This window comes from Penicillium macrosclerotiorum (genome assembly GCF_028827735.1).
Source record: "Penicillium macrosclerotiorum strain IBT 26536 chromosome Unknown utg000010l_segment0_segment0, whole genome shotgun sequence".
In the NCBI taxonomy this organism is placed as follows: Eukaryota; Fungi; Ascomycota; class Eurotiomycetes; order Eurotiales; family Aspergillaceae; genus Penicillium; species Penicillium macrosclerotiorum.
The window spans coordinates 2,051,111-2,079,098 of NW_026643089.1; the positions used below are offsets into that span (position 1 = coordinate 2,051,111).

Consider the following 27,988-nt stretch of genomic DNA (forward strand, 5'->3'; position numbering starts at 1 on the left):
TGCTGCGAATAGCAAAAACTCATCCACCATCATCCAAAGATAGTAATTTAGGCTGAGAAGCACGCCCGCAATGTCCTTAGCAAGCAACACCCACTAGATTAGCTTGCGCGCACGGGAACACCAGTCGATCCCGTAAATCCGATGCTCTAATCAGAAGGGCCAGGACCCTTTTCGGGATCGCTTTCAGGACTTTGATTTATTGATAGGGTACGATTGAGGTAGAGGAAGATAGCTTGAGTCATCAAAACCACTAAGCCCCCAGCTAATTCCCCTATAATAAGCCATATCCCGCAGCAAGGCCATGATTCTCGCAGGTCTGGGAACGACGAACAAAAATCGGACGAATTAGAAGCCATAGCTCGAGTCGACTCCGAAGCTCTTGATTAATAGGGATTACCCAGAATTCCAAGCTCTGTATCTTGAAATGTGTAGGATTTGTAAATATTGAATATAAGGGTGTAGCTTGTTCTCCTGGCAAGTAGATTGAACTCGAAGGATAGGTGTAAGAGTGAAGGTGAAATGAGGTTAGGAATTTTACTGTGAACCAAGCTTACCTAGGTAAATGAGTCATTGCATGTTTAAATAGGACTAGGCAGGTAGGCGATATAAATTAAGTAATTTTTAAGTGATACCCTAAAGGAGAGACTGGATGGGTAATAATGAGGTAGTTAAACTGTTCCAAGGTTTAATTTAGGACCTCTAATGGATAGTCCCGACTCCACAGTTGTGACACCATTGGTGTTATGTGACTATTGGTCACGTGAGGTAGGGAACTGGTTTACTTGTTTGTGTTGTTTGCATGTCATCTGCTGGCCAAAGCTTATCTTTGCCCTGCCGATCCCTTCCCTTTTCCCCTCCTCACGTTTGTTATTTTCTATGATTTAAGACCAATCTACTGTTTTATCTCCATTTCAACCTCAGATTGACAGCTCACTGTCACAACAGTATAATCGTGTGCAAATTCACTCTGACGTGAACCGATTTCAGGCACCCAATCCTAAGCACCAAGATATCATATAAAAATACGTGGGGATTTGATCATGTTCTGGCAACAGTACATAATTTGCTGGATGCGTACTTGAGCATATTCAGTACTTTCCATAACTGTGGATTTCAATGTTGGTGCATGTTTTCTCACCGCAAAATCTCGATACACACTTCAAATGTTCGGTAGCTAGGGCATCTTCTCTTCTTCTGCATCAGCTTTGCAAGAAATTTGAATAGGCATCTACCACAGCCACACTCCCCTTGGCTCCTGATACGTCCCCTCTGGCTCCATCCACAGAGAATTGACGGTGTATCCAATTGCTGGATACACCGTCACCTTGGCTAGTTACACTGTGAATTGATTGACCTTGGCACTATTTCAATGTTTGGGAATTCTGCTGTATTTCAAGTTGTATTATCAGCCGCTATATAGTATCAAGGCAGTGTACCTAATTCAATGTTTAACGACACACGGAAATAAATCACGTTCTTCCAAGGTTTGAAGGTTTCTAAGATTGCGGACCGCTCAGATATCTCTATTTTTTGATAAATTTTGATGTCGTACTAAAATATGAAATTTAAATAGTATATATGTGTTATTTTCGAAGTGTTTTTTGCAATACCTCTAAACAGTGTTGTTCTAGTAAGATAAAATATATGTATTTACTTAAGGATAGTAAAAGTGGGTCTAGAGTCGGGGAGGATTTCTGGAGAGGTTCATAGAGTATGCAGGCATCCTGCGTAAACAGCAAACCAAGCCGGTAAAACTTGAATATTAAATTGGACGAAACGTGAATGGCGTAGAATGGAGCACTTGAAAGCTAAAGCATGTTATCCTCCGCATCTTCTATCTTATAATACTTAGTGACGAGTACTTTTGTCTTCTTGGTCACGGACTGGCGGTTTCGCTTTGGGGTATTGGCGCCTCGCTAGATACATGTATTAGAGATATTTTGATACGGGTCTCACAATGATCAAGCTCTATGGCCTGACTCGGTCCTAGGAAAGCACGTATGTCCTAAACCGTGGCACTGGCAAACCCTGTCAGTTGAGGGCCGGGTAGTTGGATGCTCTGCACTCCGCTATGCACAATGCACATAGAGCGAGCTTTGATGCCTCTTTCAATATTCCAATATTACCGTTGGAGATTCCATCAAGCTAGGGTAACCTGAGCACTTAATCCCGGTGGCACTGGCCGAGTCTTTATGATCTTTGTTTGTGTTGAGGTCGTAATTTGCTTATATAACAGATCCTTTGTAAGCGAGAAGAGGTTTTGCGACATAGTACCTATGCATGGTAGACCCTCCTCCGTAATATTCTTTATTCCGAATCGTGTGTCTCTAAGGCTTTGGAACCGTCGTATCTATGTCCAAACCTGGGCAGGGAACTCTTGCTTTAGAAATGGGCTCCCACGAGTCACAACTAGCGGCACACTTCAATCGCGTTATGGCGAATGAACCTCGTGGATGAGACTACCGGAGGCAAAAAAGATGATACTAGTAATTCTACAGAGTCCTTTGGGCCCCAATGACCTTTCATAATTCCCAGAACCACTGGTAGCGACCATGATTCCACTCTCTCGGAGCAATTTATGAACTTGGTCATTTCTCTGCCAATTCGTAGTTAGCCCTAACTTGAACCTATCCATTTTCTTCCCGAAACTTCAGGTTTGGGGCTGTTCTTTCCATTTTTCTCCCCTCTGTCTTTCGTTTCCAAGGTTTCTTTAATTGCATTCAGAAACAATCGCTCTTTCCCTAGTTATCGGCGTCATGATGCCTATTTACCGTCGAGATGCTTTGCATCTTTTTTCCTCCTCCAAGTGCCCAGACACGACTTTACCAAAGCTGAGTTTTTTTTACCCTTTCCCCCGCTGTTTTTTGATCATTGTTTTTTGTTGCCAGTAATGGCCGGTCTGAGTTCATCTGATAGTATAGCGCTGACTTTTGGTCTAGTAGGGGTGTTGCTTAGTCTCCTTGCGCTAGTCGTCGCATGGCTAGCTACAGGGAAACCTTTGCTTGTATTGTTGCGTATTCGGAGTGCTTCTTCGCCGAGAAGTACCTCCAGCGACATACAAATTCCTGAGCAGGCCGATGATGGGCATGATTTCGAGCTGCAACGGGTTCTTGTACCGCCTCCCCGTCACCCTCAACACACCCTCCGCCGCTCCCTCCGCCTCGCCCACCCCCGCCGCTCCCCCCGCCTGGCGTCCCGCCGCTCCCCCACCCTCCCTGGATTCTGAGCAGCTCCTTATCTGATCTTCCATCATGCGACTCTGGTCTTGCAATGACGGACAAAGGTTTGCTTCTCGCCACTTCTTCGCGGGCTGTGACAAGAGGGTTAGGAGAACAAGTGGCGGGAAGTAGACTGGGACAGCCCGCCCCCTATCCAAAGCTCTCTTGTTCGGCACGGCTGATGCTGATAATGAGAGTAAGGGGCCACCAGCGACGGGCTCGCACTTCTTCGCAGTGCTGGTGACTAGTAGCCTACGGGTGAAGCTAAGACGAGCCCATGTGTGCATGAATCATGAAGCGGAAGGTTTTTAATGTACTTGCACTTCAGCTCTGCCTTGGTGTTAGCAATTCATAATGTCCAAAGCTCAAGTGTTCCGTTCCTAGTATCATGTATTTGCATCAAGCCTGGCTATTATATGTGTCTAAGAATCTACCATACTTTGTGGTATCATCATCCATGGACTCACGATAGGGGAGATGCATGATATGTAACTTCTGGATGGAAGATGGATTGCATTCTTGTTTGTCAGGTACCTGATGTATTAAAGAATATTCAAATCATGCCGTTCTTGGAACGATCTTGACAGCGGATACCGTAATCAGATGAGTCCGTATGGTGCTGCTGCAAATGAAAAAGGAATACCAAGCCACATATCACCAAGCACTATCCCTATATGATAAACCTTCGTGACGCGCGACCCGTCGTCGGCGACCCCCGCACTAGCGCAGATACAGCTTTATTGGTTTACCTCCAGTCCCAGAAGCCTTTGTATCCGAGACCTCGACCTAAGAGACGTTAGTAAATAGGGAAGGGGAATGACTTACCTGAATGATAAGAAAAATTCCCCTTCGCCGAGTATAGTCGTAGTACCTAAGAATATCATTAGCCAACGATAGGGGGGCGTGGGAAATTACCAAAAGTCCAGAACAAAACACCTCGCTAGAATCCTCTTCTCGGATCTATATACAATTAACATAACGAGAGGGGAGGGCTCACTCACCTTTTATCAAACCTCTGCTCCCATCTCAACAGGCAAATGCGGATCAGGCACTTTGACCTGAAGGCGATTTAGGGGAGGAAGTTTAGCAACCTCCTCTGCCCGCTTTGCCTTGTCAATGCCCCAAAGGAGATCGGCAAGCGCAGCGTCGAGAGACGGTGCGCGGGCGGCCTGCCACCACCGACCTAGGGCCCGGGCAGCACGCCAGGTGGCGATCACCCAGGTTGTACTCGCCGCCGCCGTAAGGAATTGTTGATCAGTTAGCGCAAAGACTATCTCCAGAGAATCAAGGGTAACCTTACTCTTTCAACAAGCAAGATATACCAGGCGGAGGGGAACTGAAGGTAGAAAACTCCGAGGGAACCCGTATATTAGTAAATACCTAAGTGCATAGGGAAAGAGCGTGTATAGATCGAGGATATCTTTTCTAGTACACAGTCTTTACAGAATATAGCTTTGCATCTCCGATAGGAGGAGAATCAACCTTTACACCTCTTTCGCTGAAGCAGCATCTGCTTCCTCTCTGAGAGACCCTTTAAGCATAAGAGTTTAGGCTAATCTCGATCGAGATAGACTGATATCCTCGAATAATACTATCATTTATATACCCATCTATAGTATAGTGTCGAGATGGGAGACTGCATCTTACCGCTAAGACCCACTTCTCCTTGTGTGCGTCAGATTCTTACAAGGATACTCGATTTACTACACGTTTGTATGGTATCCCGGGTAGACTCGGAATACAGCGCCGTAACGTGCTAGACAGCGAAGCAGAGGATATTCAACATTCCCCCGCCTACACACATCGATAGTTAAGTCATCTAAGACATCATCAGATTGAGCATCTCGTTCCATTGGATCCCAGCTTTCCTAGCCGATACCGTATCCTACTACATCACCATATAGTAATATATTCTAGGCAAGAAATATATAAGCACTATTTTAGAATCGCGTAACTGGAGGTGATAGAAGTAATTCTATTACGTATATTCAGGGTAAGAGTTAGGTAAGGTATAGATAAAAGTCAGGCAAGGCGTATACGTATATAAGAATCAGATGAGGCGTAGGTCAGAGTCGGGTAAGGCATAGGTCAATTGAGCTTAACTAGTGTAGTGGGGAAATAGCTAAAACTAGAGAGATCTCTGATTAGAGGGTATCTATCCTAGCACATAGTCTTTACAGGATATAGCTTCGTATCTCCGATAGAGAGAGAATTAACTTTCATACTCTCTTCGCTTCATCTGCTTCTACTTTCTCTTTTTAGGAGGCTTCCTCTATTATAGTGTGTGGTAGTTTGTTGGTCTGTTCGCCGACCTATCTTATCCTACCTGCATTCTCAGGCTTGCCGTAGAGCGCCCTAGTTCACTAGCTAAAGCTATAAATCAAACTCTTGGCACTACTTACTGTTACCACATGACGATATCGTCACCCTCTTAGCTTATCATTATTCCCTCATAAAGAATGAACTCCATCTTTACATCTCCCAAGAACCCAGCTTCTTGATACCACTTGCGCTATAATATATATCAACCTACTTAGAATCTTTAGCTACAGTATCGAATGATCAGTCGTAGGGGTAATAATAGTATCTACTACTATGCCCAAATCCTCTAAATACTACTTTGTACTTGAATATCTAGTATAATATAGAGCCTGAATTGTTCGAAAAGAAGATTAAGTCATAATAATTAGATATCCGAGCAAGAGATAGAAAATAATATAGAGAGATAGCTCACATTACGTATAGCTAGTGTGACAGAGTCCAGAGATGTAAAGGTGATCTTATTGGTTACGCTCTGAACTAGCTAAGAAGGTGCACTAGGGTTATGTGCCCAGCTTGGAGGGTCACATATCGTTAGGTCTGGAAAAGCATCGTCTCGATGCGGGAAGAGAAATATGAAAAAAAGCAGTCAGTCTTGATGCTGTGTAATAAGTGCCCATGCTGCGCTCGCTGTTCCGTACCGCTTCTCGGGCCCCCTCATCACCTTCGAGGGGGGGTAATTGTGGGAGGGGGCGGCAAAGTGAGGGGAGATGTTGGGCTAGTAGGGGATGGCTCAGTTGGGGACGTGAGGGCAACTGGGCTGGTGATAGGTGGTACTGGCGTCGCCGCGGCCGGGAGAGGCTCAGTTGAAGACGTGAGGGGGAAACGGCGGGGACGGAAGCTAGAGGATAACAGCTAGGGTACTCTAGAGTTAAATGAAGATACTTTTTGATGTATGCGCTGAGTTCCAATAATGAATAATCATGTAGGTAAATATCCGCTCGGATTGCCCTGGATAGGGCTGGATAGAGCGGCGAGCCGCCCACGCCCGATTAGGATGAACCTAATCACAGAATTGACTCGGATGTCCCTCACTACCAGGACCACACAGTGAAAGTTCTCATCGAACATCAGGTGCAGAAGCGGCTTGCGTAGGCTACAGCTAAGCCTGCACACAACCGGGCGTAAGCAGTATATGCCTATTTTTGGATTGTAGTGCGTTTTTTCTATATCAAGTGCGGTAACAGAGTGCAAGCATGCCAATTTCTTATTTATACGGCTTTCTCGTTTAATCTTCATAGCTGGAGAGAATCTCAGTACATGTTCACGGGTTTCCGCCCCTAGGTGCAACTCTGATGCTGAATTTGATTGGGGTCATCATCTTGGCTGGGGCCAAGATGACCAAAACATGCGGTGAAAGTAACCAACCATAGAGAGAATGCAAGAGGACGTGTATCGCCAAGAAAGAATAGGGAGGAAGGTGAGATTGTTCAGGGACCCCTAGGGACATACGATGCTAGGAGTGGGGCCACTAGAGTATGTATGTACTGCGATTGGGGATTTTGTTCCGTGGTGTAGCAAGAGGGAGTTATTTATGATCATACACCTGAAACATTATTCTGGGGAGTGCACTCCGTACGCAGACGATCTTTTTGTCCAAGTCCAATACATTGAAGGTGGTGGGGAAAGGATAATGGTTCGGATTGTCTGGTAAGATTATTGATCGGCATTTCTTGGGCGTCGTGTTCTTGCTATTTACTCTGTCTTTCGGTTACATCCGCCGGCTTATGCCGTTCATGCATATGCAAGACCGTCTGGTAAGCGCTCTTGAGGCAGGTGCAACAGCGATTGTGATCTATCTCGCCTACACGCAATACGAACCTGCTACGAATGGGTGTGAAGCGACCTCATTTGCCCTGTTCATGGTTGGCTCACTTCGGGGATCCTGGCCCCAATACATGTGGGTGCGTGGGCTGCCCGACCAGTTCGGCAGTTGAAAGGGACAACCCCGGCAGGCCCTGTCTTTCGGTGTAGTGCTGTTCGATCTAGATCCACCCATTGTTCGTCATATCCCTAGATATTTAATGGACTGCCACGCTCCAGGGCTCATCACAGCGAGGCATTGCTGACTGGATTAAAAGTTCAGATTAACCAGGCAATACTTAAGCTCTGTAATTAACTCGGCTGCTTAGCGCGGTGATGAGGTAATTAATAATCAGGCTCGAGATCGAGCGACGTGTTGAGATGCCGGGCCGTGATGTGATCGGGGAGATCCTGTCCGTACCGTGCAGAAAAGTCGCCGAGGAAGCCTGAATCAGTGGCCGGCGCCCGGGCCACCCGAAACGGGGGCCACATTACTCAGCCCACAAGTATACGAGTTCCCAGTCATCCGCTTGCAGGCTCCACTCATTCCGCAGCGGGATATATATTCCTCTCCCTGGTCTTGGCCAGAGCCTATGAGAGCGTCGGACTCCTATGTAGCCCCGATGCAACGTATGCCGATGCTCTCCCCGGGCGATTATTCAGACTCGTGCCCCGTGGTAGCTGCTTACTAAACGCTGGAGCCCGAGAGCATGCCAGACGCCAAAATAAAGTGGGCGATAGTTTCTATCGCGCGCAGTCCAAAGTGGAGAGAGCCGGCAGGAATTCAATATTCCGGAAACGTCATCGCGATCTCGAATCCGTCAAGACTGCCAAAGTCCGTGGGATCCTTCTCATTCAGGCAGGGCCAATCATAACATTGATGCTGACCGGTTAAACGCTCGCTATCTCCGGTTCCTCGGAAAACTCTGCTGCGGGATTGACCCGCTCGGGCCTCTTCGATGGCTTACGTCCGTTAGGATGGTTCTGGTTGAATCACCTTGACTCATGGGATCCACCAGAGCTTCCTCGTGGGAATTTTTTTTCTTTCTTTTCTCTCTTGCCCTCGCCCTCGCCCCACTGAGGAGCCTTGGATTTGCGAATACCATGAGAGATGATAAGGATGGATGACCCTGGATCTGCCTGACAAATCCAAATGGGGCCGGAGTTAAGGGCGTTTGCATCGGAGGTCTAAATGGGTTTAAATGCTTAAAAGTTGCCCACCGCGTTGTATTGGAACCGTTGGTGGGCTCGTCGACCTCGTTTACTTTCCTTTCCTTCCCCATTCTCCCCTCCTTTCTTTTTCCTTCCCCTTTTTCTCCCTCTCGCGCCAATCTGCGCATTGTGTGATTCGATTCGATTCTGTATATACTTCCCGACACCCCCAATATCACTCCCAATATCTTTCCATTGAGGCCGGCGAGTAGACGCAACGCAATCCTTGGCGAGATGGACGCCCACAACCATCGCACGGCAGAGCAGCAGGAGCAGGAGCAGGAGCAGCATTCCTCTTCCATGCAGCAATCCAACACCCATACAATCCAGTCCACCACGCATTCGAGCTATACCACCACCACGGAGGGTATCGCCAACTATACCTCGGAGACATCCAACCACCATGCCCACCACCATGCCCTCGAGGAAGCCAGCCATGCGGCGGCCGATGAATCCGCAACCCAGGACGCCGAGGAAATCATCAATCAGACCGAAGCCCCGATGAATCCCGTCTCGACCAGCTCGTCGACTGCTACTTCCCAGGACAGTATTGAGGGCCGCTGGGGCGAGCAGAAGGCCGGGGAGCCCGTCTCTCGCCGCGGCGCCATGGAGGATCTCGAGGATATGCGTCGCGAATTGACCCGCCTCAGCTTGCATCGCACTCGTTCCACGACAGCCAAGAGTGTGCGCCGCCTCAAGTCGCGCACCAGCCGCCGGGATGAAGAAAAGACCCAGGCCGAGGACGAATCCGACACTGAAGTTGAAAGCGGTTTCGATTTGGGCGAGTTCCTGATGGGTGGCCACTTGGAGCGCCGGACCACGGCCGGCGAGCCCGCGAAGAAAATCGGCGTCGTCTTTAAGAACTTGACTGTCAAGGGTGTGGAGACTGGTGCGTCCTTTGTGCGTACCTTGCCTCATGCGGTCGTCGGCACCTTCGGTCCTGATCTGTACAATGTTATCTGCCGGTTTGTGCCGCAAGCACGATTTGGTAAGAAACCGCCCATCCGCGATTTGATTCACGACTTTACGGGTGCGGTCCGGGAGGGTGAGATGATGCTCGTGCTAGGCCGTCCCGGTGCCGGATGTACGACGTTCCTGAAAGCCATTGCGAATGACCGGGCTGCCTTTGCCGGAGTTGAGGGTGAAGTTAGCTATGGTGGCCTGTCAGCCGAGGACCAGAACCGACACTTCCGTGGCGAAGTCAATTACAACCCGGAGGACGACCAGCATTTCCCGTCCCTCACGGTCTGGCAGACGCTGAAGTTCTCGCTCACGAACAAGACCCGCAAGCATGATCGGGAGAGCATTCCCATCATCATCGATGCGCTCCTGAAGATGTTCGGTATCAGTCACACGAAGAACACTCTCGTTGGGAACGAGTATGTGCGTGGTGTGTCTGGTGGCGAGCGCAAGCGAGTTAGTATCGCAGAGACTCTGGCCACCAAGTCGACCGTGGTCTGCTGGGATAACTCCACCCGGGGTCTGGATGCTAGCACAGCCCTCGACTATGCTAAATCCCTGCGAATTATGACTGACGTGAGCAAGCGCACTACCCTAGTCACTTTGTACCAGGCCGGAGAGAGCATCTACGAGCTGATGGACAAAGTGATGGTCATTGACCAAGGCCGTATGCTTTACCAGGGACCTGCAACTGAGGCCCGTCAGTACTTTATTGATCTTGGTTTCTACTGCTCGGAGCAATCGACAACCGCGGACTTCCTCACTTCACTTTGTGACCCCAACGCACGCCAATTCCAGCCTGGTCGCGAAGCGTCGACTCCCAAGACCGCTGAGGAGCTTGAACAAGTGTTCAAGAGCAGTCAGGCCTATAAGCGTATCTCAGAGGACGTCTTCAGCTACGAGAAGCGTCTTCAAGATACCGAGCAGGAAGACACCCGCCGCTTTGAGACGAGTGTTGCCCAGTCCAAGAGTAAGACTGTCTCCAAGAAGTCGCCCTACACTGTCTCGCTCGTGCGCCAAGTTATGGCCTGTGTCAAGCGCGAGTTCTGGCTACTTTGGGGTGATAAGACGTCGCTATACACCAAATACTTCATCATCATCTCTAACGGGTTGATCGTCTCGTCTTTGTTCTACGGTGAATCCCTGGATACTAGCGGTGCTTTCTCGCGCAGCGGTGCCCTTTTCTTCTCGATTCTTTTCCTTGGTTGGCTGCAATTGACTGAGCTGATGCCTGCTGTCACCGGCAGAGGCATTGTCGCACGTCACAAGGACTATGCCTTCTACCGCCCGTCTGCTGTCTCGATCGCCCGTGTTGTTGTGGACTTCCCATCTATTTTCTGTATGGTGGTTCCATTTACAATCATTGTTTATTTCATGGCTGGCTTGGATGTCACAGCTTCCAAGTTCTTCATCTACTTCCTGTTTGTCTACACCACCACTTTCTGCATTACGTCGATGTACCGAATGTTCGCCGCTCTCTCGCCGACGATTGACGATGCGGTGCGGTTTGCTGGAATTGCACTCAACCTACTCATTCTATATGTTGGTTATGTGATTCCCAAACAGACTCTGGTTCACGATTCGATCTGGTTCGGATGGCTCTTCTATGTCAACCCTATTGCGTACAGCTATGAAGCGGTCTTGGGCAATGAGTTTGCTGACCGTGTCATGGAGTGTGCGCCATCCCAGCTTATTCCTCAAGGACCCGATGCCGTTACTGGATACCAAGGATGTGCCTTGACCGGCTCCTCCCTGGACCAGACATCAGTCCCTGGCAGTCAGTATTTGCAGGCAAACTTTGAGTTCACTCGACACCATATGTGGCGCAACTTCGGTGTGGTCATTGCTTTCACTGTGTTGTATATCCTGGTGACCATCTGGGCAGCGGAATTCCTTTCTTTCGTTGGCGGGGGCGGGGGGCGCTCTAGTCTTCAAGAAGTCCAAGCGCTCTAAGCAGGCCACTCAGCAGAATGGAAAGGACAATGATGAGGAGAAGGTTACTGATTCGACAGACAGCGCTGCTCTCGCTCGTGGTGAGGCGCCGTCTTCCTCTAACGAGGATTTCGGCCGTCTTTCCTCCAGCGAGCGATGCTTTACTTGGACTGACGTGGAGTACACTGTTCCTTATGGCAACGGAACCCGCAAGCTTCTGAACAATGTCAATGGATTTGCCAAGCCTGGTGTTATGATTGCTCTGATGGGTGCATCGGGAGCTGGTAAAACCACCCTGCTCAACACTCTTGCCCAGCGCCAGAAGATGGGTGTTGTTAAGGGTGATATGCTTGTCGATGGCCACCCTCTGGGGGCCGACTTCCAACGTGGTACCGGTTTCTGTGAACAGATGGATCTACATGACAACACCTCTACCATTCGCGAGGCTTTCGAATTCTCTGCCATTCTCCGCCAGGACCGTAGTACTCCACGACAGGAGAAGATCGACTACGTGGATCGCATCATTGACCTTTTGGAGCTGGAAGATATCCAGGATGCCATCATTGGCTCTCTCAATGTCGAGCAGAAGAAGCGAGTCACTATTGGTGTGGAATTGGCTGCAAAGCCTAGTCTCCTTTTGTTCCTTGACGAACCCACCAGTGGTCTTGACAGCCAAGCCGCATTCTCGATCGTTCGTTTCTTGAGGAAGTTGTCCCGGGCCGGCCAAGCGATTGTCTGCACTATCCACCAGCCTTCTTCCATGCTAATCCAGCAGTTCGATATGATTCTGGCTCTGAACCCCGGTGGTAATACCTTTTACTTTGGACCTGTTGGCAATGACGGCGCTGCCGTGATCAAATACTTTGGCGACCGTGGTTTCGTTTGCCCACCCTCCAAGAACGTCGCTGAGTTTATTCTCGAGACTGCCGCCAAGGCGACCCAGCGCAACGGAAAACAAATTGACTGGAATGAGGAGTGGCGCAACTCCAATGAGAACCGCGAGATGCTGGAGGAGATTTCGCGGATCAAGACCGAGCGTAGCAAGGTACCCATTGAGGAGCACGGCGGCCCCCAGTACGAGTTCGCAGCTCCGACGCCTGTCCAGATCGAGCTTCTCACGAGGCGACTCTTCCTACAGTACTGGCGTGACCCATCCTACTACTACGGCAAGTTGTTCGTCAGCGTGATCATTGGTATCTTCAACGGTTTCACTTTCTGGATGCTCCCAAACACCGTCGCCTCCATGCAGGACCGTATGTTCTCTGTCTTCCTGATTATTCTGATCCCGCCAATCGTCTTGAACTCTGTTGTGCCCAAGTTCTACATCAACCGCGCCCTCTGGGAAGCACGCGAGTACCCGAGTCGTATCTATGGCTGGGTGGCGTTCTGCACCGCCAATGTTGTCTGCGAGATCCCCGCCGCCATTGTCACCGGCCTCGTCTACTGGCTGCTATGGTACTACCCTGTCGGCCTGCCAACTGACTCGTCCTCCGCCGGCTACGTCTTCCTGATGTCCATGCTGTTCTTCCTGTTCCAGGCCTCGTGGGGCCAGTGGATCTGCGCCTTCGCTCCCTCATTCACCGTCATTTCTAATGTACTCCCTTTCTTCTTCGTCATGGTCAACCTGTTCAACGGTATTGTTCGTCCATACGCCGATTATCCCGTCTTCTGGAAGTACTGGATGTACTACGTCAACCCGGTGACTTGGTGGTTGCGCGGTGTGCTCTCGGCCATCCTGCCCTCCGTGGAGATCGAATGCGCCTCCCAGGAAGCAACACACTTCAACCCACCTCCTGGTAAGACCTGTGCTGCGTACGCGGGCAGCTTCGTCTCGGAGATCGCGAAGGCTGGCAAGCTCGTCAACCCCAATGCTACCGAGAACTGCCAGTACTGCCCGTACAAGAATGGCTCGGAGTACATGCAGAACCTGAACGTGCATGATGGGGACAAGTGGCGTTGCTTCGGTATCTTCTTGGCCTTTGTGATCATCAACTGGATGCTTGTCTACTTCTTCATTTACACTGTCCGTGTCCGTGGCTGGAGCTTCGGGCTCGGGTATGTGTTTGGCCTGGGTGGTATGTTGATTGAGGGCGTCAAGGGCCTATTCAAGGGCAAGGAGAAGAAGACCGAGCAGTAAAAAGCAGTCGCTGGTCTTTCCCTTTACCATCACCCTTGGATGTTTGTATCACCTCCTGGATTCTTTTTTACCTATTAATTCCTTTTTCATCTCCTTTGGACAATCCTTGTCCCCTTTTCTTTTGATATTCTCTTGGTTATCTCTTTTTGATCAGATCTATGATCTATCGAATGTGCATTTACATGGAGCGTATGTGTCCGATATGACGCGTGGTATGTCATGGTCTTTCTGCTTTTAAAAAGCTGTCTTTCTTTGTATCTCTTTTTTTTCTCTTCAAGAAAATGTTTAGAAATAGATGGTGCTTTGGCTTCAAACACCCTAAATACATGCTCGGTCTATTCAATACCAATATATGAAATATTTTTGAAATTTTCTATACATTATTACCGATTTCAGATTCCCCGCGCTTCCCCGTGACTATTATTGATTATCCTTATTTCATACTTGGTAAGGCGATCTTTGTTAAATCGATCCATATGCTCTTTGTTCCTGCAACAATTGATTGTTTATAAAAAATCATTATCCATCCAATCTTTGTTCTCTGCCCAAAAAAAATATAAATACTGGCCCTGAGTCTTTCAGTCGTATAGCAAGTATCCCGATTCATCATTGTATGAATATCGTCAAGAAAGCTCAGTATCACTTTGCGTCGGAAGAACCCCAGTAAGTCCTTCTCCATCCCGGTTCTGGGCACCAAATGTCCCAACTTCCGAGGATGACTTCCAGTCTGGACCCTACTCGGGAATACATTCTCCCTATCAACTTTCATTTTAGGGGACATCGAATTCAAGGATGGCTCGACAGCCCCGACGACAGCGGTTCCTTCGGGCCATGCCCTATCCAGAAATCCACCATCTTGATTGGAAACATCCTTCGAAGCGGCGGCTGGAAGCTTAACACTTCCCGCGACGGGCCACCCATCGAGCTCACCAAGGAGGCACTGAAACTTGGCCTACCCTGCGAGATCCGGCCCAATGTCAGAGACACAACGCATGCTGTGAACTCGATCCACTGGACTAATCGGCAAACCCAGAGGATTGTTTGCATCGTCACCATCCGAGCAGCCCCCCGCGTCCTTTGGATCGAGGATATCTTCCGTACGCGCAACTGCCGCTTCCCTCATGTTTCGGAAATCATCAAGACGCTGTATCAGCGTGACTGCAGCATACTGACTCTACGGCATATCTTTGTATGCCAAATTAAGCACGAGGAGACCTTGCGATTTGTTCTAGATGAGTTCTATCCTATAAATAGGACTACCGGGCAACGTCACTACTGCCAGATGGCCTGGGACTACGACTCGCACGGGTACAAGGCTTTGCTGGGAACCCGAATTGGCAAGGTTGTCGCGTACTTCATCTTGGGCACGTATGACCGTGGCACCAAGCGAATTGCCCGAATTGTCACTTCTTTCACCGGCCTGCACACTCATGAAAAGTTTCTTCAAATGCGATTTGATCTGGTGAGTGTTTGAGCGGATTCGCGCTGCGTCTCTCGTTTCCGTATACCTCGGGCGTCTCTAACTGCATCTTAGATTTTATCTTGGATTTTTTGCTTTTTATATTCTTATTTACATACATCTCTTTCGGAATGCCATTGACATCGAACGAACTTTTTTTTTGCTCTTGACATATCACTTTCCCTTCCTAATGTGGACCCAATAGTGAAATCTATAAATTAATGAAACTAGATACAGAGGTAGCCCTAGAACTGGAACCCTGTTTCTAGCTTTGTAGAGTATCAAATGTAATGATCCAGTCTTATTCTCTCAGAAGATAAACTGCCCTATGTGTCTTCAATGACAAACCCCCACCCTCATACGGAGTACTGGAATAAAAAAGATGCTTCTCATCAAGAAAAGTGGACAGATATTCATTCTTGCATTACTTGACCATGTTTTCCTACTCCATCTCCATGCAATGCACTCAGTGAGACTGTATTTGAGTGTAAATTCCGGATTCCACCCATTCCTATACTTGAAGTATCCATTCAAAAGAAACAGGTTGCATAGCACAACTCTATCACGGCCTTGAAAAGATATCGCAGGAAGGCCCAGTGCGCACATTCAAAACATCATGAAAATGCTGGAGTTGAATAAAACCACGGAGCACGGCTCTCGGTAAGGTCGGATGTAGGGAGTTTCATGGGAACAGGGATAGTGTCGCGAAAAGTGTCGTGGAGGGTAGCTCTTTCCGTGATTTCTTCGAGTGTCTCTGAGCTGGTAGTAGACAGCGAGCTATCGCAGAGCTTTGTTACAGGCACGACCACGCCGCATTCCCAGTTACGGCAATTAAGCTTCATTTGGCCACCGGGACCACGGCCCTTGACAAGGCGACCCCTTTTCACATGTTAGATTTGGCAGTCTGATATCGATAAAGAGACAGATAAAACTTTTGGGAGAAGAAAAGGAAAAGGCTTACCAGGCACTCTCCGAGAGATTTGCACTTCCAACATACGCCCATCCCTGACACTCGATATTTGTTCCCCGCAGCGGTATTGAGTGAGAGGGTCGGACGAACATAAGCTTTTTTATATCAGTGAATCGAGGTTCTTGAGAATGGACGTACAAGACCAACCTTATTATGCATCAACACACCCCTCTCGCTCTCACAATCCTTGAGCACGCGACGAGGAAATTTTGACCCATGCCACCATTGTGGCTGAAAGCAAATTGTTCCGGCAGTGTCCGCGGGCCTGGCGTGGGCAGCACGAACAGTCTGGTCCGATGGAAAGTAAACACGGAAACGGTCGTGCCATTCCTCTCCATTGCGGAGCATCATTTTCCTCCGCTCATCATTTGTTTGTGTTGATGAGGTCTTGGTCGTTCGTAAAGTGTACTCCATTGAACCATCATCGCCTGAAATGGATTAGCAATTTCACTTACGACATCTTGGGTAAGAGCAAACAAACCTTTAGCGGCCAAATACATCGCTCGAAGAAAATCGTCATTCAGAGAACCAACGGAAGAAGTCTGTATAAAGTCAGATTCTCCTTTTCGGGGCCATTGCTAAGTCAATATTGTTGAATACCACGTAGTCTATTTCGAGTGGCTCTGATGACTCGAGACCCATTCTGGCCACGGCGCGGCCAAGCCCAGGGTATCCATTCCTTTTCCAGGAATCACCATCATTGGTGCCACCTCTATAAAGCTGTTAGTCAAATGGAAAACTGATTTACGTGATTGAGAAGTCGACCACTCACACACTGTACACGAACGCATATCGAGAAGTCATGTTAAAATCAAAGCTGTCCAGTTTCGCAATGATGTTCACATTCAAATTACTGGCCTTCAGAAAATACACCAGCTCATCTTTGAATGCTGGTCTAGATTCACTAGTTCCGGGAGACTTCTTCGGCAGATCGATGAGAAAAACAGTCTAATAAGGGATATTAGTGGTCGAAACCGAGTAAGAAGGGAAAATGAAACTTGCATTCTCCATCAAGCCCTGCTCCCCCCAGTCAAACCGAGTAAGATTTGCAGTAGGGACCACAATACGAAGGTATTCGGAGTGGAAAAGTAGCATCAACTTTGAATGCATACAGTTGACTTGTGCCGCCATAGGTGGAAAACAGAGACGAATATTGGGTATCCCCTCGACTTCTTTTGTGCGATTGTCACGCTGTAGAGATATGAGTGAAACGTTTCTTCCTAAAATGAAAACTAGAGCTCTTACCTCCGATTGTTCCTTGGCTCCAATTACCAGAAGAAGTCTGGTTCGTGTCGGGTCAAATTTCGGATAGAGCCACTCAACATCCCACATGAAAGAGCTGAGCACAGCAAGCTTCAGATCTTCCTGTTGAATCACCTCCTCGAAAGTGATATCATTACCCACGCGAGCCTTGTTGGCAAGCCGAGTCTTCTTGATAGCCCCCAACGGATACTGCACCCCAGGCTGTACTGTAGGTTGGACCTTCACGTTCTGAGCGTTGGCAGCGGGTTGATTGCAGACACCAATTTGAGGGGCTACCTGGGACAAAGTACCCTGACTTGATGGATCGGGTTTGTGACCGGCAGTTTTGAGAACCTTCGCAGGTGATTGACGAGGCGAATTGCTGTCCGCCTTACGCTTCGCTAGGCGGGCGAGTCGCTCTTCCTCCATCTTCTTGCGATCCAGACCACTGAGTCCCTGACTTGGTACAGAGGCGACAGAGTCTGAGGCCTTGGAACTCGCGAGCGGTTTTTGAGCTTTGGGGCCTTTTTCTCCTCGGTGCACCCCCTCAAGAGACATTTCAATGGCTCTCTTGAGGTCCTCATCAGATCCACTGCCATCGGGCTCATTATCGGTGTCAGAGCCTATCACAGATTTCGATTTCGGGAAGACCTCCTCGACGTCAGAGTCGTCACTGGAGTCCTTTGTTAGATCAACGACATTGCTGGATATTGGTTTTGGCTGTAATGATTGATCAGAAAGAGGTGAGCTCTTTTTCACAGAATTCAAGCTCTCGGAGGGTTGAGGCGGCGGAAGCGGTTCTGGTGTTTGGCTTTCCTGTAGTGAGGCAGCGATAGCTGCATCCAGCATAAAACGTTCCATGATTTCTGGATCCATCTTGACTTATGTTTTTGATAGGACCTTCTGAGAGACAAAACGGAGATGAAATGGAAAAGGATGATTTGGCTCAAACGAGAGTTGTGTAGTTATGTTGAGAAGTTAGGGATTCGCGTTACAAAACCTCACCTCAGGAACCAAGGTCGGTTATGAACGGAGATGGTCTCAGCCAGTACAAATACAAAGTGAGAGCATTGATTCAAAGATGCCTCAGTCTTTTTGGATACTTGAGGTCCTGTATTGCTGTCAGTTGATGAAATGAGGCTAGACCACGCATGTGTATCCTCAAACGGTGTTTGTTATCACGTGATTACATACATGCCTCAGGCCTTATGTACGAGGTGATTCAAACGCAAGCGATGGAGGTTGAAAGAGAGTTGGGTTTGCTTGATGGTTCATGTGTCTCGTACCGAGTGAACCTCTTGTATTTGAAGCCGAATAATAAAGCAGTGAGGGTACCCTTGCCGACCCTCTCATCCCCTGCGTGTTGTTAATTGACCCCAGATATTCTTGCATACAATTTGGTGCTGCATCCATACAGTACCCACGAATACCCCGCACCTAAATCCAATTGAAGTAGTATTGTCTTGTAGATTAAAACCTTGTAGAGCCTATATATGGCCGGCAATTTGGCTATCATGAACTTGATTCTGAATTTTCACCGCGAAGAGGGTCAGACTTGAAAGCCGTAATTTTCAATAATGTGGCCGATGCCGGCAACTCTTCATCTCGTCGTAAATTTTTTGAAAGAAAATATTTTGGCTGAAAGTATATATGCAAGGCAAAGCGACCGAAATCTTTATCGCTTTCTTGAGAAAATCGGTCACTCAGATCAACCTAAAAAAGAGATGACATCTGCTCGGCTTCTCAACTAGTTGACAGATGAAAGGAAACGGACAAATTTCCCGAAAGAAATAGCGAGCCATAAACTTAAATCACTGGTGCGATCCGTCAAAGAGAAGAAGTTTAGAGGATTTTGCCTACTTTGATACTCTCTATTAACATTTGTGTAGTGAATATCGAATTTAAATATCTTTATCCTATCCCACAGTGGAGAAATTGGAATTGGTGGGATCTAATGAGATCTTTTTGAGCTCTTCCATGCGATACCTACAAAGGTAGTTCCAGAACTTGGGCCCAGATTCTCTTTGTCCTTGATGTTTTTGAATTATTGCTTGCTGCAATGATTAGTTGCATTACTGCGAGGCGGTTCGCATATTTGAACCTGGGATCTGGCTCTCTAAGCTCAAGTTTCTCTAGTTTTTTCATTCACATCTTTTGAAACGGAATGATTTTTCCCTTAAACTTCTGAGAAACTATTCCTTCGCGTCGTATCCTTTAAGTCTTCTCGACCAGTCTTATTGCAGAGATGGACTGTTGGAGGGAACAAAGTGAGCAGGTTCAGGGTTTTCAATGGCCAGAACCCCCCTGCTGCCTTTGGATGTTTCCTATGTCGACAAGTGGGAGGCTCCTCCACCGCCTCGACCCGCAAAGAAAATATGGCCCCAAGCCTCAAGGCCCATGACAGACCCATCGCAGTTACTTCCAGACTGGAGTATCGATGAGCCTGACCTTTTTGACCAGTATGTATAGATGTAATGGAAAATTAGATTGCATGGCATTGATATAAATATATAAATGGACTAGTGAAACAGAAGCACAAATTGAAAGATGTCACTCGAGAATTGCTCAAAATATCTTCCCAGAGCTTTTTGAACAAAAGCTAAAAGAATTCATAAAGGAAAAAAGCAGAAAAGAGTACGTTCCGGATGTGGCAAATTACCTGTAATTATCATGGAATCTCATTTTATTACATAGTGCCTTAATGGAACAGTATCCAGGGTTAGGCTGGGAGACTGTTCAACGACTAGAGCAATTACAAACAATTCGAGAATGGCTAGAAGAACAGCAAGATAAATTGGAGTTACTTCCAAATGTTCTTGCCATCATTCAAGCATATCGTTCGGGCAACCTAAAGTGGACCAGAGGGCTAGTAACTTATTGGTCAAATGGCCACAAGTTGGCTGAGCCAAGGCCATTTAGATGGGACGAATACAAAGACCTTAACCACGAACACCAAGGCCATAAGGGATTCTGGATTGAAGGCGTATGTTAAACACTAATATAAGATTCCTTTCATTGATATAACTGCAATCTTTACTGTTCTGACTATATTTGTTTAGGGTTATACTCCTGAGCCCTTAAGTATGAGGCCATCAAGGGCAACCTGCCAAGTTTCCGTACCACGCCTTCTGTTCATAAACGAGATACATCTCAAGTAGAAGCTTCATGTGATCTGCCTCCTAACAATGCATGCCCCGCCTTGGTTTGGGTTATTTTAGGTGAAACTTACTCTTCGCTTACCTGGCTCTGATAATCCGATGCATTTCAACTTTCTGGACGATACTGGATCTTCGATTATGAAGATTTTTGAAGGGAATATAAATATACTCCAACTATTCCATTTCCATGGAACTGGGGTGTTTCTTCCCGGTCCCCCAGTGATGGGTGTCACGGTATCGTACTTGGCGAATGGGGCGACTGATTGTGCGTATGTCCACGCGATGGAGGTGACAATGTGTGACGATGACGGGAACCGACTGGAAGATCCAAGCCTCCCTTGGGATACTATACAGTGTACTATTAAACCTGGAGAAGTTTTTTCAACTTCCAGCCTTGCAAGACTTAACGGGCCATGGATGAGGCATAAACTTTACACCGGAACAGGGCCCGATGGCAACAATCGCACCTTTATTTTTGACAGATATACTGGATTCAACTGGTATGTTCCACGGACGGCTTCGGCTAATCGAAATCCGCCGTTTTATATGACAGTCGAGCAGGCACTTGGGGGGCCACCATTACCAGCATTGGCAATGCCAGGCGGTATCAAGAAAGTGCCTCCAGGAGGTGGGCCACTACCTCCTGCGGGGTTGCCGGCTGCTGGCCTGGGTGGGCTCAATGCTCCAAATGGAGGGCCCATGCCTGCTCTGCTGCCTCCGCAAGTAGGGATGCCAGGTTTCACTGGGGGCAAGGGCACCTGACTAGTTAAGACTCGGGCATCTGGAACGGTGCTTTAAGTTGAGTGAAGCTCATCGCCTGTGTGAAGTTTAAATAGTTCCTTGGCTTATTTCAATTAACATTGATAGAGTCCAAATGAACCTACGTAACCAATATACCAATGCACTCCTGTTAGTACTACCTGATTGCCTAGATCGGAGATCGAGTCCAGCGAGCAGGCTCAGTCCAAATGTCCAGTATATAAGCCACCATGTCTGCTCATAAATGAATACCATATGAGTTGGGAACAGTCATTTTCGTGTCAATTGGTTATTCGAGAGGGTCAGCTCTATTTTACAGAATAAAATGACATCATTCACAGACTGTCCAGCCTTCACGTTTGAAAAAAATATTCTCCACTTGTCCCCAAATAAGTCATCATCCTTGTTCTGAAAGTTGTGGAGTGAAAGATTTCAAAGATCAGCAGAAAGCAAGATAGTGGCCTATAAGTCGCAAGTGGTTCAGAAGACGAAAATTGCTGCACACACTCTTCCTACTTCTTCACTCACAGCGCTGCACCACAATTATGTAGCCCGTTCAGAGGCTTCGCCACAGATCTAGAGTTGTAAGATCATCGGATTGTGGGAAAAGATGCAATCATCGAGAACAGAGTTCATCGTGTACCTTTCCAGTCAAAAGAAATCAAATAATATCAAGGGTAACCCTGATCCGCCGGCTATCCTCTTCTAGTCTGCGGCTGGACGATGCACATTCCATTTGTCAATAAGGCAAAGCACATCCCCATGAAGATATGTTCACCAATTGGGTCTGGATTAGATGCATTGCAACACAAGGTCAATAATGGAAAAGAACGAATCTCGATCGGATCCTGTGTTGCCCAACCCTAGGCCGACAACAAGCAATCGTTTTTCAGCGGGGCTTCTTGTCGCAATGGCAGTTGCAATCTGGCAAGCGAGCAGTTGGCCAACTGTATCCTGACCAGAGGCATATCCACCGAGGAGAGACGTTGCTGTCAAGCCACTGAGGGGCAGAAGGTTGTTTTCTCCACCTGCTGCGAAAGTGTGCATGCCATCGGTCCCAGGGTTTTCATTTCCAAGAGGCACATGGAGCTAGATATTGTCAGAAGTAGCTCATTATTGAGATGCTATTAACACAAACCCAGTGTGCCAGACGGCCTTGTTGTGATATTGTCACCATAATTCTGTCACTGAAGTTCATGACCATGACATCCGTGAGAACCCCATTTACCATTCCTGCCACCTGATTTGTGGTGGCAGGATACGGCAAATTCATTGATTCTTGTAACGCATTTTCCAGAATAGCCATGATTGCCAGTTGGAAAGTTCAAGGCTCATTTCACAATGCGAGGATGTGGAGATGTTGATGCTTGGCAGGCTATGGAGGCGGTCAGTGGTTCCCCACAACTAAAAAATGGCACAAACACACCGCCTATTGAGCATCCTCGATTTTTTTCCCGCGAATGCAAGTAGCAGCAACATAGTACGAATTCTTTGAAATTTGTCTATCGCATTGACTTGGAATCTGTCAAGATGCCTAAGTTCACTCCGCGCCAGCGGAAGCAGAAACATAGGCTCCAACAATCTACTGCGCCGGTGGACACCAATATTGCGGAGCTTGCGCCCGTCTCCAAAGATGAAAAAGAAGCCCGGAGACAAAAGTTAAGAGAGGAGCTTCGTGAACAACATTCCAACGTCTCTTCAAAAAAGCAGAAGCGCCTGGATAAGTATATTGTACGTATGATATGTTCAGTCACCATAGGGAGTAATTCTGACTTCATACAGGAAAACAAACTCAAGAAAGAAGAGAACATCGAGCTTCTTAAGAAACTAGCCGAATCAAAAGTCGACACATCATCTTTGCAGACATCTCGAGACTTAGGAGGGAAGCGGAAACGACAAACGGATGAATTCTTACCCTCTGGTGCTCCAGTACCCAAATCCTACGTTCATGATCAACCCGAAGACGAGTCTGATGATTCTGATGTCGATTTCAAGACAATCGAAACCGAACCAGCCCCGAAACCTGAGATTATCCTGGCACCGACCGGAAGTGGACTGAAGCGGCCTCTCGAGATTGGACCGGATGGGTTTCCGATAATCAAGAAGCGAAAGCGTGCTACCAAGCCGGCACCTACGCCTGTACAAGAACCTTCGTGGGAGGGATTTGGATCTGACAATGAGGAGTCCGAGCAAAATGACGAAGAAAATGATTCCGATAAGTCTAATGTCAAAGCTAGTGGTGACTCGGGAGATGACAATTCTGAAGACTCCTCTCGGCAGTCTGAAGGCTCCTCGGATGAAGAGGAAGACTCGGATGAAGAGGAAGACTCGGATGAAGAGGAAGACTCGGATGAAGACGAATCGGATGAAGAGCATGGAGACGCCTCTCGCCGCATTAAGCCTAGACAGTCAGCTTTCAAATCTTGGGCTGTCCAACAGATTAATGAAGCCGTGGGTTTCAAGCCAACCGAAGGGCCAGTAATTCATGATCAGCAGCAACAAGCATTTGCGCCGCCTCGAAAGGAACCCAGGAATACAGTTGATATGGAAGACCCTCTTCCTCAAGAACTCCAAGTGACCACGGGCAACCCGTATCGCAAGGCTTTCAGTGTTTCTGTCGACCGCTCGGAGGAAATCCAAAATGTGCGCCTCGGTCTTCCGGTCGTGGGTGAAGAGCAGAAAATCATGGAGGCAATCTACAACAACTCCACAGTGATTATTTGGGGTGCTACTGGTAGTGGAAAAACCACACAGCTTCCTCAATTCTTATTTGAGGCCGGATTCGGTCATCCAGACAGTCCCAATCCTGGCCTTATTGGCGTCACTCAGCCCCGTCGAGTCGCCGCTGTGAGTATGGCGAACCGTGTCGCCCAGGAACTTGGTCAATACTCCGACCAGGTTTCTTACCAGATTCGGTTTGAGACAACCGTTTCCAAGAAGACTGCTGTCAAGTTTATGACGGATGGTATTCTTCTGAGAGAGATTGCAGATGATTTCGCTCTCCGCAAATACTCGATTCTCATCATCGATGAGGCACACGAACGGAGTGTCAACACCGATATTCTTATCGGAATGATCAGCCGTATTGTGGACCTACGCAAGTCTATGAGTGAGGAAGATCCATCGGTGAAGCCATTGAAGGTAGTCATTATGTCTGCCACACTTCGAATCTCCGATTTCACGGATAATGCGGCTCTCTTCCGCCAAGGACCTCCCCCTCTGGTCCAAGCCGAAGGTCGCCAATACCCTGTGACTGTTCATTTCGCTCGCCGCACTCATCGTGATTACGTTGAGGAGGCTTTCCGAAAAGTCTCGCGAGGACACCGTAAACTTCCTCCCGGTGGAATGCTTGTGTTCCTGACTGGTCAGAATGAGATCCGACTTCTGTCAAAGAAATTGAAGCAGGCATTCAAGCCAACACAAAGAGCCGACCCAACACAAGCCAAGGTGCAAATCTCAGCAAATGATGCACCCCTTGAGGCAGAAGACTTGGAATTGGGCGGGACGGAAATGGACAACGCCGGAGAGGACGATGAAAGCGACTTGGAAATCACTGGGTTAGATGAGCCAGAAGAAGACGAAGATTTTGACCTTGGCGAAGACGCCATGGACTCCTCAACGAGGGTCCATGTCTTGCCCCTATACTCTCAGCTGCCCACCAAAGAGCAGATGAAGGTCTTTGAATCACCGCCAGAGAATTCACGTCTCATTATTCTTGCTACTAACGTTGCCGAGACGTCTCTCACCATCCCCGGCATCAAGTACGTCTTCGACTGTGGCCGATCTAAGGAGAAGCAATACGACCTATCCACCGGTGTCCAGAAATTCCAAATTGGTTGGATCAGCAAGGCCAGCGCAAATCAACGAGCCGGTCGAGCCGGTCGAACTGGGCCGGGTCACTGCTACAGACTTTATTCTTCTGCAGTTTATGAGGCCGACTTCGCCGACTACACCGACCCTGAGATCCTGCGAACCCCCATTGAAGGGGTTGTTCTCCAGATGAAGAGCATGGGCTTACACAACGTGATCAACTTCCCCTTCCCTACGCCTCCAAGCCGTCAAGGTCTCGCCAAGGCAGAGAAGCTGCTGAAGCACCTTGGCGCCCTTACAACGGACGGGCAGGTCACTCAGATCGGCCGGCGGCTGTCTACATATCCTCTCTCCCCCCGATTCGGCAAGATGATCCACATCGGCCACCAACACGGCTGCTTGCCCTATGTCATCGCCTTAGTTGCTGCCCTGGCTGTCGGCGATCTCTTCGTTACCGAGATCCAACTCGATCCCAACTCGGCCCTGCAATCTAAACCCAATAAGGCCACCTCCGACTCCGACTCCGACTCCAGCGATGAAGATACGAGGAAGGTCTATAGCAACGCGGACCGTCTTGAAGACACCCAGCGCGAACAGCGTGCCAAGGACTACGCCCGTGTCCACCGTCTCCTCAGCAAGCACGACGACACCTCTGACGCACTCAAGTACCTTTCAGCCATTTGTGCTTATGCCTATGCTCCTGATGGCGAAGCCTTCAGCGAACAGATGTTCCTGCGCGCCAAGGCCTTCAAAGAAGCCTCCCAGCTGCGTCGTCAACTGTCTGACATTGTCGGCTCCAACAACCCCGGCCTGCTCGGCGACTACAAAGCCAAGCTCCCCGAGCCTTCACCCAAGCAGATCAAAGCGCTGAAGCAGATCGTCACCGCCGGCTTCATTGACAATGTCGCCATCCGCGCTGACCTCGCTCCCGTCCCACCGGAGATGCCCCGCGCCCCGCGCCGCGCCATCGACGTGCCATATTTCACACTTTTCCGCTCTCGTGAAGGCAACGTGCAGGATGTGGCCGAGCGCGCCGTTTACGTCCATCCCACCTCAATCCTGGCCAAGCTTACCCCTAAGGAAATGCCGCCGTACATCATCTACTCGCACCTGCAGCAATCGTCTGCGTCCATGATCGTTGACCAGGCGCCCAAGATCCGCATGTTCCCCCTGGTGACCCCGAGCGGCTTGCAGCTTGCGGCGATTGCGCACGACACCCCGCTCATCGAGTATGGCAAGCCCGTAGGCAAGACAGAGCTGCTAGAGGGTATCCCGCAGCGCCGGGCGTGCTGGGTCATTCCCGCACTTGTTGGCGATGCGGGCAGCACGGGTTGGCCGTTGCCGGCAAAAAAGGTAGTGCAGAGAAAAGATCCAAAGGACGGATGGGTTATTGAGAAGTTTGTGGCATGAGAGCATGCTGGGTAGGAAATGAGATTTCCCAATTGTATGAGATTATGATATCCAATCGATTTTTTTGGCCTTTTGGCCTCGAGTTTCCATCATGATACCGACTTCTCTGGTCAAGATCCTATGTAACCCTAATCAAACACCTGTGTACAACTTCGAACAGTAACACTCGGAGCCACAACCCATGGTCCGAAAGGATAAAGTTCCTATGCAAACCCATTCTCCAAAACAGACAGAAGAAGAAAAAGACGAGAAATAACGCCACAAGCACCGCCCCTAAACACCAGAATCACTTCAAATTCAAATTCGTCAAAGACGGCATCCCCTACTCCTCCCTCTCCTTCTCCCGTCGACGCTCCCCCCGCGTACTACTGATCTCCCCGGTCTCCCGATCCTCCCGAATCCCCAACGCCCGCCGCAATCGCTCACTCTCTTGGATCTTTGCCTCCGCAAGCTCATGCACTTGGTATCCCTTCAAGCCACGTCTGTCCTTCCCGCCCTTCCCAGGTGCCTCCCGTCCCTCCTCCATCTCCTTCACCAGCTTCTGCCGCAATGCCTCGCACCGCTCGTCAATCTCTTCCTCGCTCAGCACGCGCGCCTCTTCATCCGCCTCGCCATCTTCCTTGGCCTCGCTCTTGCCTTTAGCCGTAGCCTTGCCCTTGGCGGCTTCCTCCTCTAGCCGCTCGTTCTCCTCCTCTAGCCGTTCCCGCTCCTCCATCACCTTGACCTCGATTGCGCGACGCCGGTCGTGCTCCAGAATCTGCTTATCTGGTAGGCGCTGCTTGAAGGCGCGATCGACGGGGCCGTTGGCGCCCGAGACTGGGGGATACGGCGCACCGTAGCCTTGGTTGCGGGGCTTGATGAAGGCTGTGTTGCGCTGGACGTAGCCGGAGGTACCGCTACCTCGGGGGTGGACAGTCCGACGTTGGAGGACATGATAACGGGGTTTTTGCGTGCGCGTTTTGTTTCAGAGGCGGCGGAGAGGTCCGAGGTAGACGAAATAGATGGAAGGTAGTCAGGTGGTCCTCTTGGTTATGTCCCGATTGATGGTGGTTATTCCTTCGCGAGAGAGCAACAATTGGCGTGGGAAGAAGAGTATAGGGACTTTTTGAGGAGAGTCGGCACCTGATAGAGCGCCGAGGAGTTTTGTTAGAACAGATGTTGGACTTGAAGGGAAAAAGTTGGAGGCGGTGGTTGGACTTAAGACGTTGATCGGCGATCTTATCTTATCACGTGATCGTAATTATTGAGGTTCGACTTCTTTGCTGATCAAAGACGTTGGATTGCAAGTCTTCACGAGGACACAAACATGCAAATTGACTTGGAATATCGAGGAGCCAGTGGCGTATTTTCCAGGATGGATATCATTTAAAGCTGCACTCCATTTCCAATACTTCCCCTTTGAGAGGGCCCAAAACATCGTGTCAAAGGATCCCCAGCGTTCTTCTCTAATCAACTACTCAACCATTGGAGCAGCGCAAACCTGCATAGCTGCAGGTTTGACTTCTCTTTTTTAAAAATTTGATTCTTTGCATCTGAGGTTAAACAAAGATCAGGCATAGATCTAGGGCTAGATGGCTCGTTGGGGTACATCTAACTCAA

General features: G+C 48.7%; 8 protein-coding genes across 8 annotated transcripts; 5 read left to right on the forward strand and 3 right to left on the reverse strand.

Annotated features, from left to right (window-relative positions):
* Nucleotides 1-8,786: 8,786 nt before the first annotated feature.
* On the forward strand, nucleotides 8,787-13,581 carry atrF (ABC drug exporter AtrF; the record flags this gene model as incomplete). The annotated part of the gene is given in 2 exon segments (XM_057082083.1): nucleotides 8,787-11,381; nucleotides 11,398-13,581. 2 exon segments carry the CDS (start codon nucleotides 8,787-8,789, stop codon nucleotides 13,579-13,581), a joined length of 4,779 nt encoding a protein of 1,592 aa, XP_056929123.1.
* A 697-nt stretch (nucleotides 13,582-14,278) lies between these two features.
* On the forward strand, nucleotides 14,279-15,055 carry N7462_010370 (uncharacterized protein; the record flags this gene model as incomplete). The annotated part of the gene is made up of 1 exon (XM_057082084.1): nucleotides 14,279-15,055. One exon carries the CDS (start codon nucleotides 14,279-14,281, stop codon nucleotides 15,053-15,055), a length of 777 nt encoding a protein of 258 aa, XP_056929124.1.
* Nucleotides 15,056-15,654: 599 nt separating this feature from the next.
* Nucleotides 15,655-18,128, reverse strand: N7462_010371 (uncharacterized protein; the record flags this gene model as incomplete). Its single annotated transcript, XM_057082085.1, has 8 exons — nucleotides 15,655-15,919; nucleotides 16,002-16,105; nucleotides 16,158-16,438; nucleotides 16,492-16,552; nucleotides 16,611-16,722; nucleotides 16,783-16,958; nucleotides 17,013-17,201; nucleotides 17,256-18,128. The coding sequence occupies 8 exons, from the start codon at nucleotides 18,126-18,128 to the stop codon at nucleotides 15,655-15,657; spliced, it is 2,061 nt and encodes a 686-aa protein (XP_056929125.1).
* A 1,413-nt stretch (nucleotides 18,129-19,541) lies between these two features.
* On the forward strand, nucleotides 19,542-19,917 carry N7462_010372 (uncharacterized protein; the record flags this gene model as incomplete). Its single annotated transcript, XM_057082086.1, has 2 exons — nucleotides 19,542-19,711; nucleotides 19,776-19,917. 2 exons carry the CDS (start codon nucleotides 19,542-19,544, stop codon nucleotides 19,915-19,917), a joined length of 312 nt encoding a protein of 103 aa, XP_056929126.1.
* A 36-nt stretch (nucleotides 19,918-19,953) lies between these two features.
* N7462_010373 (uncharacterized protein) lies at nucleotides 19,954-20,502 on the forward strand (the record flags this gene model as incomplete). Its single annotated transcript, XM_057082087.1, has 2 exons — nucleotides 19,954-20,235; nucleotides 20,335-20,502. 2 exons carry the CDS (start codon nucleotides 19,954-19,956, stop codon nucleotides 20,500-20,502), a joined length of 450 nt encoding a protein of 149 aa, XP_056929127.1.
* A 1,459-nt stretch (nucleotides 20,503-21,961) lies between these two features.
* Nucleotides 21,962-22,475, reverse strand: N7462_010374 (uncharacterized protein; the record flags this gene model as incomplete). Its single annotated transcript, XM_057082088.1, has 2 exons — nucleotides 21,962-22,258; nucleotides 22,308-22,475. 2 exons carry the CDS (start codon nucleotides 22,473-22,475, stop codon nucleotides 21,962-21,964), a joined length of 465 nt encoding a protein of 154 aa, XP_056929128.1.
* Nucleotides 22,476-22,699: 224 nt separating this feature from the next.
* N7462_010375 (ATP-dependent RNA helicase ECM16) lies at nucleotides 22,700-26,389 on the forward strand (the record flags this gene model as incomplete). The annotated part of the gene is made up of 2 exons (XM_057082089.1): nucleotides 22,700-22,900; nucleotides 22,952-26,389. The coding sequence occupies 2 exons, from the start codon at nucleotides 22,700-22,702 to the stop codon at nucleotides 26,387-26,389; spliced, it is 3,639 nt and encodes a 1,212-aa protein (XP_056929129.1).
* A 322-nt stretch (nucleotides 26,390-26,711) lies between these two features.
* Nucleotides 26,712-27,322, reverse strand: cwc21 (U2-type spliceosomal complex subunit CWC21; the record flags this gene model as incomplete). Its single annotated transcript, XM_057082090.1, has 2 exons — nucleotides 26,712-27,263; nucleotides 27,290-27,322. 2 exons carry the CDS (start codon nucleotides 27,320-27,322, stop codon nucleotides 26,712-26,714), a joined length of 585 nt encoding a protein of 194 aa, XP_056929130.1.
* Nucleotides 27,323-27,988: the final 666 nt, after the last annotated feature.